This window comes from Leptosomus discolor, chromosome 21 (assembly GCF_034619465.1).
Source record: "Leptosomus discolor isolate bLepDis1 chromosome 21, bLepDis1.hap2, whole genome shotgun sequence".
Lineage (NCBI taxonomy): Eukaryota > Metazoa > Chordata > Aves > Leptosomiformes > Leptosomidae > Leptosomus > Leptosomus discolor.
Window position 1 is genome coordinate 2,610,014 of NC_141411.1, and position 14,461 is coordinate 2,624,474.

The 14,461-nt window shown below is 51.0% G+C and overlaps 1 protein-coding gene across 1 annotated transcript; it reads left to right on the top strand.

Moving 5' to 3' along the window:
• The first annotated feature begins 754 nt into the window (after nt 1–754).
• SLC26A9 (solute carrier family 26 member 9) lies at nt 755–14,090 on the top strand. The gene is made up of 20 exons (XM_009953769.2): nt 755–879; nt 1,889–2,028; nt 2,357–2,467; nt 2,736–2,911; nt 3,367–3,531; nt 4,118–4,270; nt 4,666–4,748; nt 5,021–5,168; nt 5,899–6,012; nt 6,468–6,545; nt 6,868–6,963; nt 9,252–9,358; nt 9,954–10,023; nt 10,254–10,346; nt 10,793–10,909; nt 11,489–11,806; nt 12,028–12,082; nt 12,475–12,620; nt 13,398–13,475; nt 14,043–14,090. The coding sequence occupies exons 1-20, from the start codon at nt 755–757 to the stop codon at nt 14,088–14,090; spliced, it is 2,421 nt and encodes an 806-aa protein (XP_009952071.2).
• Nucleotides 14,091–14,461: the final 371 nt, after the last annotated feature.

The window sequence follows — 14,461 nt, forward strand, 5'->3', positions numbered from 1 at the left end:
AGTTCGTAACGATTCTCCCCCCTTCCCACGCATCGCTGGTCATAGTAAAACAAGGGTTCTCTGAAGTTCATCATCTTTCTTTGGTGGGACCCAGATACTGGGTAGGACTAGTCCCTCCGGATGTTTCAGCATCTTCATCACTGAAATGAATTAGCGACAGTTATCTTCCTGAGCATCACTTCCTAGAATAAGCCAAGGACTCTTCCACAGCCTCTAGAAACAGGAAAGCTGCTGAAAGCAAACCAGACCACTCTGCAGTGCAGCAGGAACACCTCGGATGGAAACCGCCTTTAATCCTGCCGCCAGTATCTACCATTGCAAACTGCGCCAGAGCTGCCTAGCGTTGCAAAGTCTCACCAGCCCCACCGGCAGATGGTGAAACTGAGGCATGAGAAAGGTCAAGTGACTTGCCTGAGGCAAAAAGGCAGTCACTGGCAGATTAACACCCATGCTCATCTGCCAGACAATCCAGGACGCGCTCCGGTCCCCTTCATGCGGCATCGCTCATTAGCATCACCTCAAAATAGCTGGTAAAACTCCCTGTGCTGGGGAGCAGCAGCCCCCGGTGCTGGGAGAAGCCACTCCCAGGACCTGCCTCTGCGCCACGGGGAAACTATTTAGGGTGGAGATGTTCGGGGAGGGCTCCCAGACGCTGGAGGTGTCCGGTCTGTTATACTGCAGGTGGGGCCAGCTCCAGTCACATTCTTGGCTTTGCTTTTTCTTTTTTTCTGGGAAAAAATTAAATGATCCAGAGATGAACCACGCCAGGCCTCGCTATGTCATCGAACGTCCTGCATATTCGGTCAGCCTCTTCGATGAAGAGTTTGAGAAGAAAAGCAGAACTTACCCCGTTGGGGAAAAATTGAAAAACCTTTTCAGGTAACATAGAATTCTATAGCTGGGGCAAATGTAAACTAGATTTGGTCTGGAACTAGGATAGAATTCAGACCTGGGGATATAGTTCCCATTTTTATCCTGGGAAACCTTCTCCATGATCTTCAGGGCTTTGATGGATGAAGGGCACAGGAGAAATGCAAATTATATTGAAGCGAGTGAAACTGGTTACTCTTTTCACTGCCTCGGCTGTTAGGCTGTAAGGCAAATAAGTGGTGGTTTCCACTGAGTACATTTGGGATTTGGGGTTCTGTTTTCCAAGGTTTTATTAATAGTGAATTGATGATGTAGGTAATGGGTGTGTGGATTACTTCTTTAAGCTTTCCAGCTGGGATTTCTGTTTATCAGCTTGCTGATTAAAAATAGCACTGGCTTTCCCTAAAAAAAATATTAATCACTGTGCAAATAAAGATTAATAATCCTGCTGATCGCTGTCTTGGAAATCTAGTTCCATTCCTTGGAAAAAGGAAGGCAGGAGAGAAAGAACACGTTCGCAGGCAGAGATGTGAGATATTGCAAGTTTCAACCCAGAAGCAATCTTCTTTAGGACACTCTTGGGGTTTTGTTGACCAAGCACCTGAAAAAGTTCATCTTTGGCTCTGTGCAACTGCCCCGTGAATCCCTGAGCTGTGTTTCCTCCCTAGAGCTCTCCTATCCCCTGTCTGAAGGGTATCAAGGTATTGGGGAGCTCAATCCTTCACTCTGTGCAGGTTCTCCTTCCAGCTGTGGCAGCATTGGAGACCTCCCACCGAGTAAGGAACATCCCCACAACAATCCTCCACGGCACGTCCAGCTAGTTAACTGCAAGAGCCTTGTACTCGCAGGGAAGGGCTGTGCATCAAACACTGGGCTCAGGATTTGGTGTGGGAGAAAGGTTGAGACATTCCTAGGAAGATCCTTCCTTGTGCACTTGCTTGCTCACTTCCCAGCTCACTTGCCTCCTTCCTTCTTTACTGACTTGCTTTTTTTTTTTTTTTTGTTTAATCTCCTCTAGATGTTCAGCTTCCAGATTCAAACTCATCCTCTTTAATCTGTTCCCAATACTTGTGTGGCTTCCCAAGTATAAAATTAAGGACTACATTTTGCCTGATGTTCTTGGTGGGCTCAGCGCGGGGACGATTCAAGTGCCACAAGGTGAGACGCAATGACTTTCTGGGTCACCGAGAGGGGTTAGCACTTGGCCAGCTCAAGTAAAGGTCTGCAGACGACAGCTCATGTCCAGTCGGGGGCGGGGGGGTTGCTACCTTTACTGCTGACATGTATAAACCTAAGCTCTACCTCCGACCTAGCTGTCCCTATATCCCTCTGCGGTGCCCTTCCCTGCCCTCTTTGGCCTCTCCTGCCCAGAAAGCAGCAGTCTCCACCTTCTTGGAGCTGACAGGAGTGTGAGCAGGGCAGGGGGTTGACACCAGCTGCACAGACCTGGGCAGGGTGACCTGCCCATTTCCCTTGTGTTTTCCAGGGATGGCCTTCGCCCTGCTGGCCAATCTGCCACCCGTCAACGGGCTCTACTCCTCCTTCTTCCCCTTGGTAACATACCTCTTCCTGGGCGGTATCCATCAGATGGTCCCAGGTAAGAGTCTGCAGAGCAACTGTCTGCACAAGGCAGTTAAGTACTGGCTGGGAATACTCGGTTTGTCACAGAATAAAGATGTTTGGGCAAGTTTACGGCATCCCTGAATCTGGCTGCACAGCAGGATCTCAACCCAACGAACTGCTGCTGCATCTTGCCACGTGGCTGACTGCTGTGACTCGGTCTGGACAGCCTAACCTGTCCTAGTGCCTTCCAGGACAAGACGCTCTCTAGAGAAAACCACTGACATCACTGTGTTGTGCTGTAGGTACTTTTGCAGTCATCAGCATTATTGTTGGCAACGTCTGCAATGAGCTGGCTCCGGAGTCGGACTTCCAGTACTTCAACCATACTACCAATGAGACCAGCGTGAATACCACAGCCCTGGAAGCAGCCAGGCTAGAGATCTCTGCCACGTTAGCCTGCCTGACAGCCATCATACAAGTAAGGACTCGCTGCAATGCCTGTGCTGTGTCCTCTGGCCAGAGCTGACCCACACAGAGTCAGCCGAGCTCTCTGCCTGGAGCAGAGATGGTGGTAGCAGATGCTAGAAGAGGCCCCAGTTCTAACTGGATGACACCTCAGCATAGAGGCTTTGGGGGGATCCCACACCCGCTGCAGTCTTTGGTGTGAAATTCTCCAAAGGGACTAGCCAAGGGTGAGGCCAGCCCCTGGGGCAGGATCACAGCCAGTGATGACACCCCAGCAGCTTGCAGCTCTCCTCTCCCCATCCCTCCTCCGGGACAGTCTGCTCAGCCCAGCCTGCGCCGTGGCCGCGTGGGAGGGATGCAGCCTCTCTGCCAGCGGAGCAGCCTGCCCGACACGGGCACGCTCAGGCTCTGCACCTCGCCCTTTCTGGCTGGTATGCTTCTAATAACGCCTTGTCTGTCCCACCCTAGCTGTGCCTGGGATTCGTGCAGTTTGGCTTTGTTGCCATCTACCTCTCAGAGTCTTTCATCAGGGGCTTCATGACAGCAGCAGGGCTGCAGATCCTCATCTCCGTGCTCAAGTACGTCTTCGGCTTGACAGTCCCATCTTACACCGGGCCCTTAGCTATCGTCTATGTAAGTGGGTGCTCTGGACAGGGGCCTTCCCTGCACCTCCTCCCCCAGTGACTGCCACACCACAGGCATCCCTGCCACCCATGCAAGGGAAAGTGGGGCTTGGAGAGAAGGAAAGGGTGGAGGGCGGGGGAACACGGCTGTCTGCACCACTCCCAGCCCAGCACACCTACGCTGCTGCCATTGTATGTTCTATACAGCAGTATCTGAGCCCTTGTCTGCTAGTTTATAATTAGAAATAATGAAATAGGTCTGGGATTTGGGGAGAAGAACTGTGTTGCTTTACAGCAGAAGTCTTGCACAATTCTTAGCGACAGAAACCTTTCCTATAAGCAGGTTTACCCATTCCTGGGCTTTTCTGCATCTTCCATGGATGCACCCTCCATTGATGCAGCTAGACCTGCATTTAACCAGTCAGCACAGACCCAGGGCTGGTTGCTGATCTCTCAGCAGCAGGGTTTCTAGCACTTCTCTCACCCTCGTCACGTCTCAGGGTGTTCGCAGTTGACAAGTGTTCTCCATTGTGCTGTCCATGTTGTCCACAGTCTCTGATTCCCCATGACACCTTCTCCTCTTCTCTCCCCTTTAGACGTTCATTGATATTTGTAAAGGTCTGCCCAAAACCAACGTGGCCTCCCTGGTCTACGCCTTGGTCAGTGCTGTGCTCCTGATCATTGTCAAGGAGCTCAACCTAAAGTACATGAAAAAGATCCGGATGCCCATCCCCATGGAGATCATCATCGTAAGTGACGCACGAACCGTCCCTCGGACCCTCCAGGAGACAGTCCCTCCCCTCACCTGACAGCCTGGGGACACCCATTTCTGCTCACAGAGGGCCCATCAAGTAGAGCATCTACATCGTGAATATGACGTGACCCCCACGTGCTTGGGGTCAGAAACTGGGCCATCCTCATGGAGGGTACCTCTGATGCCCAGCTCATCCCTGTTAGACTACACCTGCATCCTGGTGATCCTAAGGATGAGGAACATAACACCTGCTGGGGAGATTCTCTCCTTTCCCAGCCCAAATTTCGTGCTAATTTTCTGCTGTCAGCCCCAGGAGCACATCAAGCTTGGTCCTTCTGAAAGAGCTCGTGGTCTTTCTGCTTACTGCTTTTTTATTCTCTGTACTTTCAGGTAATAGTTGCGACTGCAATCTCTGGCAGCTTTAACATGCCTGAGAAGTACGGCATGCCAATAGTTGGGAAGATCAGCATGGGGTAAGTGCATGAGCAAGCCTGACTCAACTTCCAAATAATTTTCCTTCCTCCTCTTGCAGCCTGGAAAACACCTCACTCTTCCTCGTGCATCTCACTGCTGTATGACAGTCCCCTTCCAGGACTGCCAGGCAGCGCTGCTGTACCCCGTTACACAACTGCCACCATCAAGCTGTTCGCAGCGCAGACGTGGATTATGTCATTCCTGAACCCACAAGCTCCCCATCTCCAAACACCAGTGTCACGACTGCTTCTTGCCTCTGCTCTGAGTGCAGGTTCCCAGCGCCAACCCTGCCCCTGGTGAACAAGTGGAAAGACATGATCGGCACGGCTTTCTCGCTCGCCATCGTGAGCTACGTGATCAACCTCGCCATGGGGAGAACACTGGCAGCCAAGCATGGCTACAACGTGGACCCCAACCAGGTAACGCTTGGTCGGGAAGGCCGCGGTCAAGGACCGTTCCCCTTGCTCTCAGGCGTGAAAGGAAAACCTCACTGCATGAATGGGAAGCTTTCAAACACGCTCTGCTTAAAACAGGCACGCTGCTCCCATGCATGCAGGCTCACGTGGCAGCTTGCCATGTTGGGGTTGAAAGGACATGGCAGATCCATCTCCCATTGACCGGAGAGAGCCTGCAAAAGGGAAGAAAGCCTGAGGTTGAGCTCTCTGCTTTGCTCTCCCTCCAGACCTGAGGCTTCAGCCCTGAGTGCTGGCACAGACGGCATTTTTGCAGGTTGCTGGAGCACAACAAGGCACATGTATTTCTCACTAAGCAGAGAAAGACCTGGATTCCCGGTGTGTCACCTAGATACTGTGAGAGGCAAGACATTAAATAATCATCTTTCGTCATCACTGGCACAGTGGCAGCTTTCAATAACAGCCACACATACCACATGAAGCCCTGCCCTTAGTGTGTCAACAGATGACAACGTGTTTATGTGGAATTGTGCTTCCAGGTTTCCCTGCTATACCAGAGCCCATCACAGCTCTTATTGGGAGGAAAGGGTCTGGGACACACTGCAGGGAACCCAGGTCCCTTCCCTGGCCACACAAACCCAGACTCGGGCACCTCCCTCCTGCCTGGCAGCTCACACGCGTTGGCAGGGCAGGACGGGCAGCTGTCCTTTCTGATGACCGCATCCCATCTCCATAGGAAATGCTGGCTCTGGGCTGCAGCAACTTCTTTGGATCCTTCTTCAAAATCCACGTGATCTGCTGCGCTCTCTCCGTCACTCTCGCCATCGATGGGGCAGGTGGAAAATCACAAGTCAGTACCTCCTCCTCCTCTCTTCCCTACGTGACCCTGCTTCACCACAACCCCATGTTATGGGGTTAAGGTTAGGTTGCCAGCCTGACATCACTGCTGCAGGTCTGGAGAAGCTCCATATACGAGTGCTTCACGTTGCTGTTGTTAAAGCAGAATTTCCTCCCTTCCCAACCCCATTTTGCTCCCTGGATTGTTCTTTGGTCACAAATGTGGGGCTGAAAATCTGCATTCCCAGTCTGGCTCCCCTGACCGAGGACAGATGCCACATGAGGGAAGTTTGGGGTTATCTGTGAGACCTGCACAATCCTGGCCTATTTCTCAGAGGCAATCGCCTGCTCACATAAAATCCTGCAGCGACCAGTTGTGCCATTGGCTGGAGCAGCAGGAGAGGAGACTCAGAGGGGGTTTAGGAAGACCCTGATGTTTGCTGAAGTGATTTCTTTCTTTTTTTGCAGGTGGCAAGTTTCTGTGTGGCCTTGGTGGTCATGGTGACCATGCTGGCTCTGGGTATCTACCTCGAACCTCTTCCAAAGGTAACACAAACATCTGTGCACACAGTGCGGCCATTGCGTCACATACTCTACACACCCAAGTGAAGGCAAAGTCTTGCTCCAAAAGCCCATGATGCAAACTGCTGCCCAGCACAGTTTGTTCCTGGCCTGCGCTCCTACCTGCACTGAGTCTCTGGAAGCAAGAACAGCCTAAATTATCATGCTCAGATCCAAATGAGATCTTTGTGAGCGCCACCCTTTCCCATTGCCTTGTGGTAACTGGACCAAGGAAGCTGCAGAAAGCATCTGTCGCAAAACTTGGCACATCCACATCCTAGCTGATACGACCCTCTCTCCTCCACAGTCTGTCCTGGGAGCCCTCATCGCGGTGAACCTGAAAAACTCCCTCAAGCAGCTGGCTGATCCCTTCTACCTGTGGAAGAAGAGCAAGCTGGACTGCGTGAGTGCCCGGGGATGGGTGGGAGGCATCTGCCTGCCTCACACCGGCAGCTCAGCCCACGGCTGTGCGAGGCAGAGGCAGGGCGAGCAGGCTTTGGGGGGCAGGAGGGTGGTAGAGGTCCCCTGCAAAAGGTGGGTTCCACTCTCTCGGTGCGATCCTTCTTCCAACACCTCGCCAACAAGGACCCAAGGAGCCCGTCCTGCCCAGCTGAGCACTCTCATGCTTAGCGCACATATCAGAGAGGCCTGAACTATTACCTGCTCTGTTTAAATGCCAATCAACTGCGGGAGCCTGTTTGCCCAGAACTAGCCAAACCGGCCCTGCTCAATATCTAGGAGTCATGACTTAAAAACTCACACAATAGCCCTCCAGGGTGAGGAGAGCCCTTCACAGTGATAAGGACTCCAGGCACTGGTTGATGTATAAACCCAGGCAGGGGGTGCGGGGGAGTGAGAACGGAATTTGGAAATGTCTGACATAAAAAAGACAGTGTTTGAACAGGACTCCCACGGCTGAGTGGTGTGTGTGGACACTCAGCCAATATCCTGTCAGGTCCCGACAAACCGCCTTATCGGAGAAATCAGGAGTCCAAAGGGGCTGACCTGAGTCATCAAGAGCTTTCCCAAAATACTGTTCAAACAGGTGCTGGAGAAGAGACGGGTTTGCAGTCCAGGCAGAGATTTCGCAGGGGTGTGATCATGATGTGAAGGCACGCTTCAGCACAGGGCATGAGCTACAAAAAAAATGGTCCATGCTTAGGAGTGAGCCTGGCAGACTGGGCAGACCAGGGACACGCGAGGTTAGGCAGGCAAGAACCTGCAGTGAGGGAAAGTCACTGATGGGAAGATGTGATTCTCTGTCAGGAACCGTTTCTGGCAATTTAGGCACATCTCTCAATGGTTCTGCTGGTGCGTGGTGGGTAGGATGGAAGGTCTCGGTTGGCTCTGGCAGTGCATGAGAGCGCAGGTGAAGTTATTGCCCTTTATCAGAGCTCGCAGAGGGGAGCACAAGCTGGCCCCACGGGCTCCACATCCCCCAACCCAAAGTCCAGGCAGACACCTGAGTGGACAGTGGACTGAGCGGAGATGCACGGTGGTGCCCAGGGAACACCCTGCCAGCGTGTCTCTGCCAGACGTGGTCACCACAGCCGAGGGGAAGGGCTGTCAGAGACCTCTTTGGTTTGCCCTGTGTCAATCATCTGTCCTCCACGGCACAGCCAGACCCACTGCCCCGGCTGTGCTGTTTCCACTGAGCTGCTGAAGCAAAGCTCTTGCTATCAGCAACTACGGGCAGCCTACGGGTGCGGGGAGCGTGGGGACCAGGTGGATGCCAATGGGGTGAACTGCATTCCCCTGACCTTAATCTCCCTGGAATTTGGACTAGATTCAGTGTCGTGTCCCAAAACGGGGAACACCGTTTCTGGGTGATGTCAGTCCATCGGTGTTCATTACCTCGAGTCCGGTTGTGTTTCAGTGCTAACTGCAGGGATCACTCCACAGGTAGAGCCCAGCGTGAAGGCTGGGTGGAGAGAAGCCCTTACTTGCCATTTATACACACAACGCATATAAATTAAGATGCTGAAGTCATCAAAGTTACCCTGATTTGTCCAAGGTCAGAGTTAGGTTTTATCAGTCTTGAGGATGGGATTATAATAACCTGATAATGATTCTCAGAGGGCATGTTTATATGCTTAGGCAGGACTAATTTCATATGCAGGGAGATGCTCGAGTGCTAAATATATAAAAATGACAAATGACAGAGCTCTGAGCTGAGAGGTGGAGCAGGTTTGGGTATGCTCTGTCATACTTTGTCATCAAATCTGCTCTGTGTTCAGGTCATTTATAGTTGGTGCTCAGACGGTTTTCAGATAGTTGCTTATTCCTCCTGAAATGCTCTGACTGACGGCAGGGGCTTTCTTGGGGCTGGGAGCAGTTACTGAGCAGCAGATGGTCTGATGCGCAGGAGCCTTTTCTTGACTAGATAGGCTGACACATTTTGAACTGAAGGAGTGGTGCGGGTGTTCATGCAGCTGTGAAGAAAAGCACTGGCTGCTGTTACAGCTGAAAACCCGGGGCTTCTGGCAACCTTCCCAGCAACGATGTTTCACGCGAAAGCATGCAATAAATTGTACCATTAGAATAGCTGCAGAATTCAAGCCTTGGTCTTTTGATCCCCAGCTGTGTAGTTCTTGGGGTCCAGAATATCAGCACAGAGCCATTTTCCATGCATCACTGTGCTCTAGTCCGTGGTAGAGCAAAATGACCCGCCACGCTCTTCTCTTTCTGCAGTTGGTCTGGCTGGTGAGCTTCCTGTCCGCTTTCTTCCTGAGCCTTCCCTACGGAGTCGCTGTGGGCGTGGGGTTTTCCGTGCTGGTTGTGGTTTTCCATACCCAGTTGTAAGTACCAGCGTAGCTACAAAAACCAAAAGAGAAGGACAATCTCCCAGTTGCAGGATAAACGACAGATTATTTTTATAACTGACCTCTGGCCCATGTTTTGAAGGAACGTGCAGCAGGAGCCTGGGGGAGTGCGGCTGGAGCCTGGGGGAGTGCAGGTGTCCTCCCCAGCCCCTGGAATGTGCAAACAGGAATGGCAGGCGCTAATTTACTGCCTGCATTCCCACTCCTGCGCACGGTCAGCCATGTGCACATCCCAAGGCAGGGGGAAGGCTGAAGGTATTTACTTCAGCACGAAAAGCTACCTGCATAGTTCCCAGCAGAAAATCCTGCTCACAAAAAGAAAGAGCCCCGTATATGTGCAGAGACTGGCGCGACGTTTTGTCACCATTTTTAATCCATCAAAGCCCTTTATTAATATTTCCCAGTCTGGGATCTCAAACTGCTGACTCTTTTTTGCCCTGTAGACTCTGCAGGGATGAAATCTAAGTATTTTCATAAAGCAAATTTTCAAATCCTGGTATGGAATGTGAAGCAAAGCAGTTTTCTTCCCCTGCAACATGTACTCTAATTCTGATCGCCTCTTTTCTCCTAGCCGTAACGGCTCTGCCCTGGGCCAAGTAACTTCCACTGACATCTACAAGAATCCTAAAACCTACAACAAGGTAAGCAGAAGCTAAAGCATGCTCAGAGAAAATGCTGTTCTTTGCCACTGGTAGCCAATGTGATCAAGAAACTCAAGCCTCTGTTTCTGTCCCAGCAAGGCTGTTTGCTGCTTGTTTCAGGGGTAGCAGGAGAGCTTGACCTTCCCAGTTACCTGCTGCCCAAACTCTCAGCCACCCTGCACCCACACACACCCCGTCAGGCCCGGTTTGAGCTCTTGTCTCTGTTGCAGGTACATGAACTTAACGGGATTAAAATTGTGACCTACTGCTCGCCACTATATTTTGCCAACTCAGAGATATTCCGTGAGAAGATTATAGCCAAGGTGAGCAATGCCTTAAGAAATTTCTGCCTGCAGCTAATCCGAAATGGCCCTTGCTCTCTCCTGTATTGCTCCATGGAGATAATTAAGCTGAGGATGTTCATGAAAGACGGTCACATCCATCCTCTACGCTTCCATCCTGATCTTCAGGACTGCTTGTAGACCTCATTTTAGAGGTTATGCCTGAATCCTGGCAGGTATCCTCCTTCAAGCTCTGCCAAAGCAGAGTCATCCTGCTACTGCAAGTCCCTCCTCCCTGCATGTGCGGGCACCCTCAGTTACTGAAGATGTTACTGTTTGGTTGCCATGAGGATCACCTCACTCCGGTGTACAGCTGGTGCTGTCCTGTGCCGCATGCCACTGGCTGGAAATAGCAGGAAAGAAATAGCAGCCCCTGACTACGGGGCTGAAGAGACTTTTTCAAAGAAAACTCTCTCTCTTTTCCACAGACCGGGGTGGATCCTGGTAAAGTGTACTTAGCCAGGAAGAAATATGTGAAACGGCAGGAGAAGGGGACAGCAAAACCACCAACAAAGCTACCGAATTTCTTACTGAAGCAGAACAAGGTAACTCAAGTTTGGGTTCCTGTGTTGATCAATGAGACCCCACGTGCCCAACAAACAGCTCCTCTTGACACAGGACTTTCTGCACTGTGTTCCTAGCCACATTTACCACCTCTTGCCTCCTTTCCTTCCCACCCACATCTCCATGCCTCCCAACAGCAAAAACCATAGGATGCAGGAGAACTGCAAATGGCTGGCAGCAAGAAAGCTGTAGAGATGGTCAGGAAGGAAACACGGTGAACAATTTGCTAGATTGCAAATTGGGCTTGCCCTCTTTCTCTGAGGACGCATCTATGTCAGCATTTCAGTTCAAAAGCGCCCTTTTGAAGCACATTTCCCAGTCATCCCAGCTTCATTTGGTTTGCATTGCTGAGCAGCCTTAAAGCAAGCGAACAGGAATCATTTAAAATGAACCTAACGTACTCCAACTCCAAGCAATGTTCAGTCTAGCACCAGGCTGGAGTCAGTCCAGATTAAAACACTTCATGCCTTTAAATACTTTAGGTGCATTTACATGTCTGGATCTCAGCTTGTGCTGGTGGTTGTGCCCTGCCCTGACCGCATATTTCTGCTTTTCGGTAGACCTTGTCTTTGCAAGAGCTCCAGAAAGACTTCGAAAGCACCTCTCCAACAGATACCAACAACAACCAGACGACTGCTAATGGTGCCAGCATCTCCTACATCACGTTCCGCCCTCCTCCCAACAGCGCTGGGCGAGGGCACACCTCCAGTGAGCTGGGCAGCACCACTACTCTGCAAGGAAGCACTTTCAGTGTCATGCCTACGGCAGATGTTGACCCTATGATGACAGCACCGCCCTACATCAGCTTTCACACCATCATCCTGGACATGAGTGGAGTGTGTTTTGTTGACCTCATGGGCACAAAAGCACTGGGCAAGGTTAGTTCTGCGCTACAAACACAGCCAAGCAACGTATCACCCAGGTACATTCTACTCTCTCTGATAAAGATGTTTACTCTCCTCAATAGAAGGTTTGTGTGGCTTTCTCCTTCAGCATCCCCAAGACACGTGTAAAGCCCTGGATAAGAGACTTTATGTATAAACACAAAGCCGGAGCAGCACTGTTATTAATCCTCTCTCTCCCTTCTCATCCCTTCCAGTTGTGTTCCAGTTATCAGAAGATTGGGATTAAAGTGTTCTTGGCAAACGTGCATGGTAAGAATTTCCATGTGATCTTTCCCCATTTATGTGCTCCTGTCAGACAGGAGATCTTCCCCTGGTCTTTATGCAAACTGTGTGAGCTGTCAGCCTTTTGTTGGACCAGACCAGAACAGATGAAAGAAGGGAACAGAAGAAAGGAAAGAGGAACACTGTTGTCTGTGTGTGAAACAGGTCCTTTCGTCTGGGAAGTGATATGACTGGAACATCTCCACATTTAGCATGTAGAAAAACAGATCCCTACACTCTCATTTCTGCAGCAAACCCGCTTCTTCCCTACGCATCGCAGCCTTGCCTTAGCTCAGAGGATGACCACTGTCAGCCACGCACACCTTCAAAGCCTTCCTTCTGTGGTTTCCTTCTTGTTCATCTGCCTTTCCTTCCTTCAGCTCAGGTGTACAATGACATTAGCACAGGGGGAGTCTTTGAGGAAGGAGGCCTGGACCGAAGTCACATCTTCTTGACAATCCATGATGCTGTTTTGTTCGCCCTGGCAAATATCAAAGAAGTTGTCCACCCGCCCATCTTAGAAGAGGTAAATTTGCTCCCCACTCTTGCACCGGCTCACAGTACTGTACCATTAGGTTTACACGCTGCATCAGCACAAAGGAAGAATAACAACTCAATACTGCACCTAATAAAGTTTCTTGTTTATCTCAGGTGGTAAAGGTCTAAATCCAACAAAATCTTCCACCTCCCAGTTCTCACATATGGGCCAAGCACCTACTGACTGAATTTATTTCAATGGAAATTCAGAAGCGTAAATGTCTTCTGCAAACCCCGAGCTGGGAGATGAATGTTGTCCCAGCCTGGAGAAGCCAAAAGAGCTGTTCCAGCACTATGGCCTCACTTTGGTGCCAGCTGGAACGTGCAGCTGCTCACAAAGGCAGAATTTGGCCCTAGAAATAAAGGCAAAGCACATGCCCCTGTCCTTGAATAGCCCCAGCATCCACGAATGCTTCCCTCGGTGGCAGGAGAAAAGGCCAAGGCACATGCTGACAACACGGGGTCGGACAGGCTACTCCCCCAAATATGGGCTGGTTTATTGCATGATAACTGGAGTTGGGACCAGGGCAGCGTTAGCCAGTTATCTCATGAGAATAAGTTAAGCCTTGTATCTCGGCACAGAGATACGTAAATGCCAGCTCAGCCAGAGGAGACAAACAATTGAAAAAGGATTCCTTCTGTGCCCCTTCTTCCTGGGCATTTCCCTCTGAGCACGTGTCATGTTTTGAGCCTGGGTTAGTCATTTCTTTCATTCCTTTCAACCCTGCACTCTACTAATTTGTGGATTTGATTCTCTCCTGCACAGAGGCCGAATCAGACCGAGCTCTCCATCTATGACGAGTCCGTGGATGAAAGCAGTGCAGAGTTCAAGAACTTGGAGGAGGTGAGTTCTAGTGCCAGGGGTCACTTCTTCAGCTGTGGGCATAAGGTGGAAATCAGGAGTCGTGGTTTGGATTGATGTGGTGGAAGTCCCCAGCACCACTGCCAGGCAAACTGCTAGCAACTGTAATGCTTCAAAAAGTTAGCTGCAAAACCAATTTAAAATCCATGTCACGACGAGCTCTGGCAGGGGCCTGGATGAAGGAACAGCTAGGGTAGCCCACAGGCAAATCCCTTCATCCATTCTGGGCCACACAGCTCAGGTTCACAGTCAGACCTGTGGACTCCACGCACTGGAGCGAACTTGGAGAACCAGATTTTAGTTTTCAGCACAGACTTTGTTAACACTGAACCCAGGTCCCTGGGAGGAGATACCTTCCAGTGCTGACCTTCCCCGCGCTACCAGTGCACAGCTGGAAGCAGGGCAACCTCCCCACCGCCAGCTTTCCCTTACGGAGGGAGGGTTGGGAAGGGTTGGAGTTTCTGGTGATGTTTCTGCGTGTGACTGAATGACTGCTGGGTTTGTGCCACGGCATCAGCCCTAACTCAGCATGCTTTGTGTGCCCTTCAGGAGATGTTTGGAAGCATGTTCCACTCAGAGACCCAGACAGCTCTGTGAGCGCACAGGGAGCACCAGCACGCGGGCAAACCCTCCCGAAGAGACTCCTCTCTCCCACCCCTTCGTGAAGAGCTGCGCTTCTACCAGGGGATACAATAAGTTTGCCAAGCAAGAGGCCATCACACCGCTTGAACTGATAAATTCCTCCCTCCTTCCTGCTCTACTTCTGATATTCAGAGCCATGGACTCTGGAGCAGGCAACAGAAATCTATGGAAGCAGGAACTCAGGAAATGCCATCTTATTAATTACAGAAGAGAAGCAAGTTCGTTTGAAGGCAGGTGCCTTAACACACGGGACGATTAGTCATTATTGCCAAGTGCTCTCCTTTGTCTCACACAATCACACCCTCCTGCCCACATAGGCATGAGGT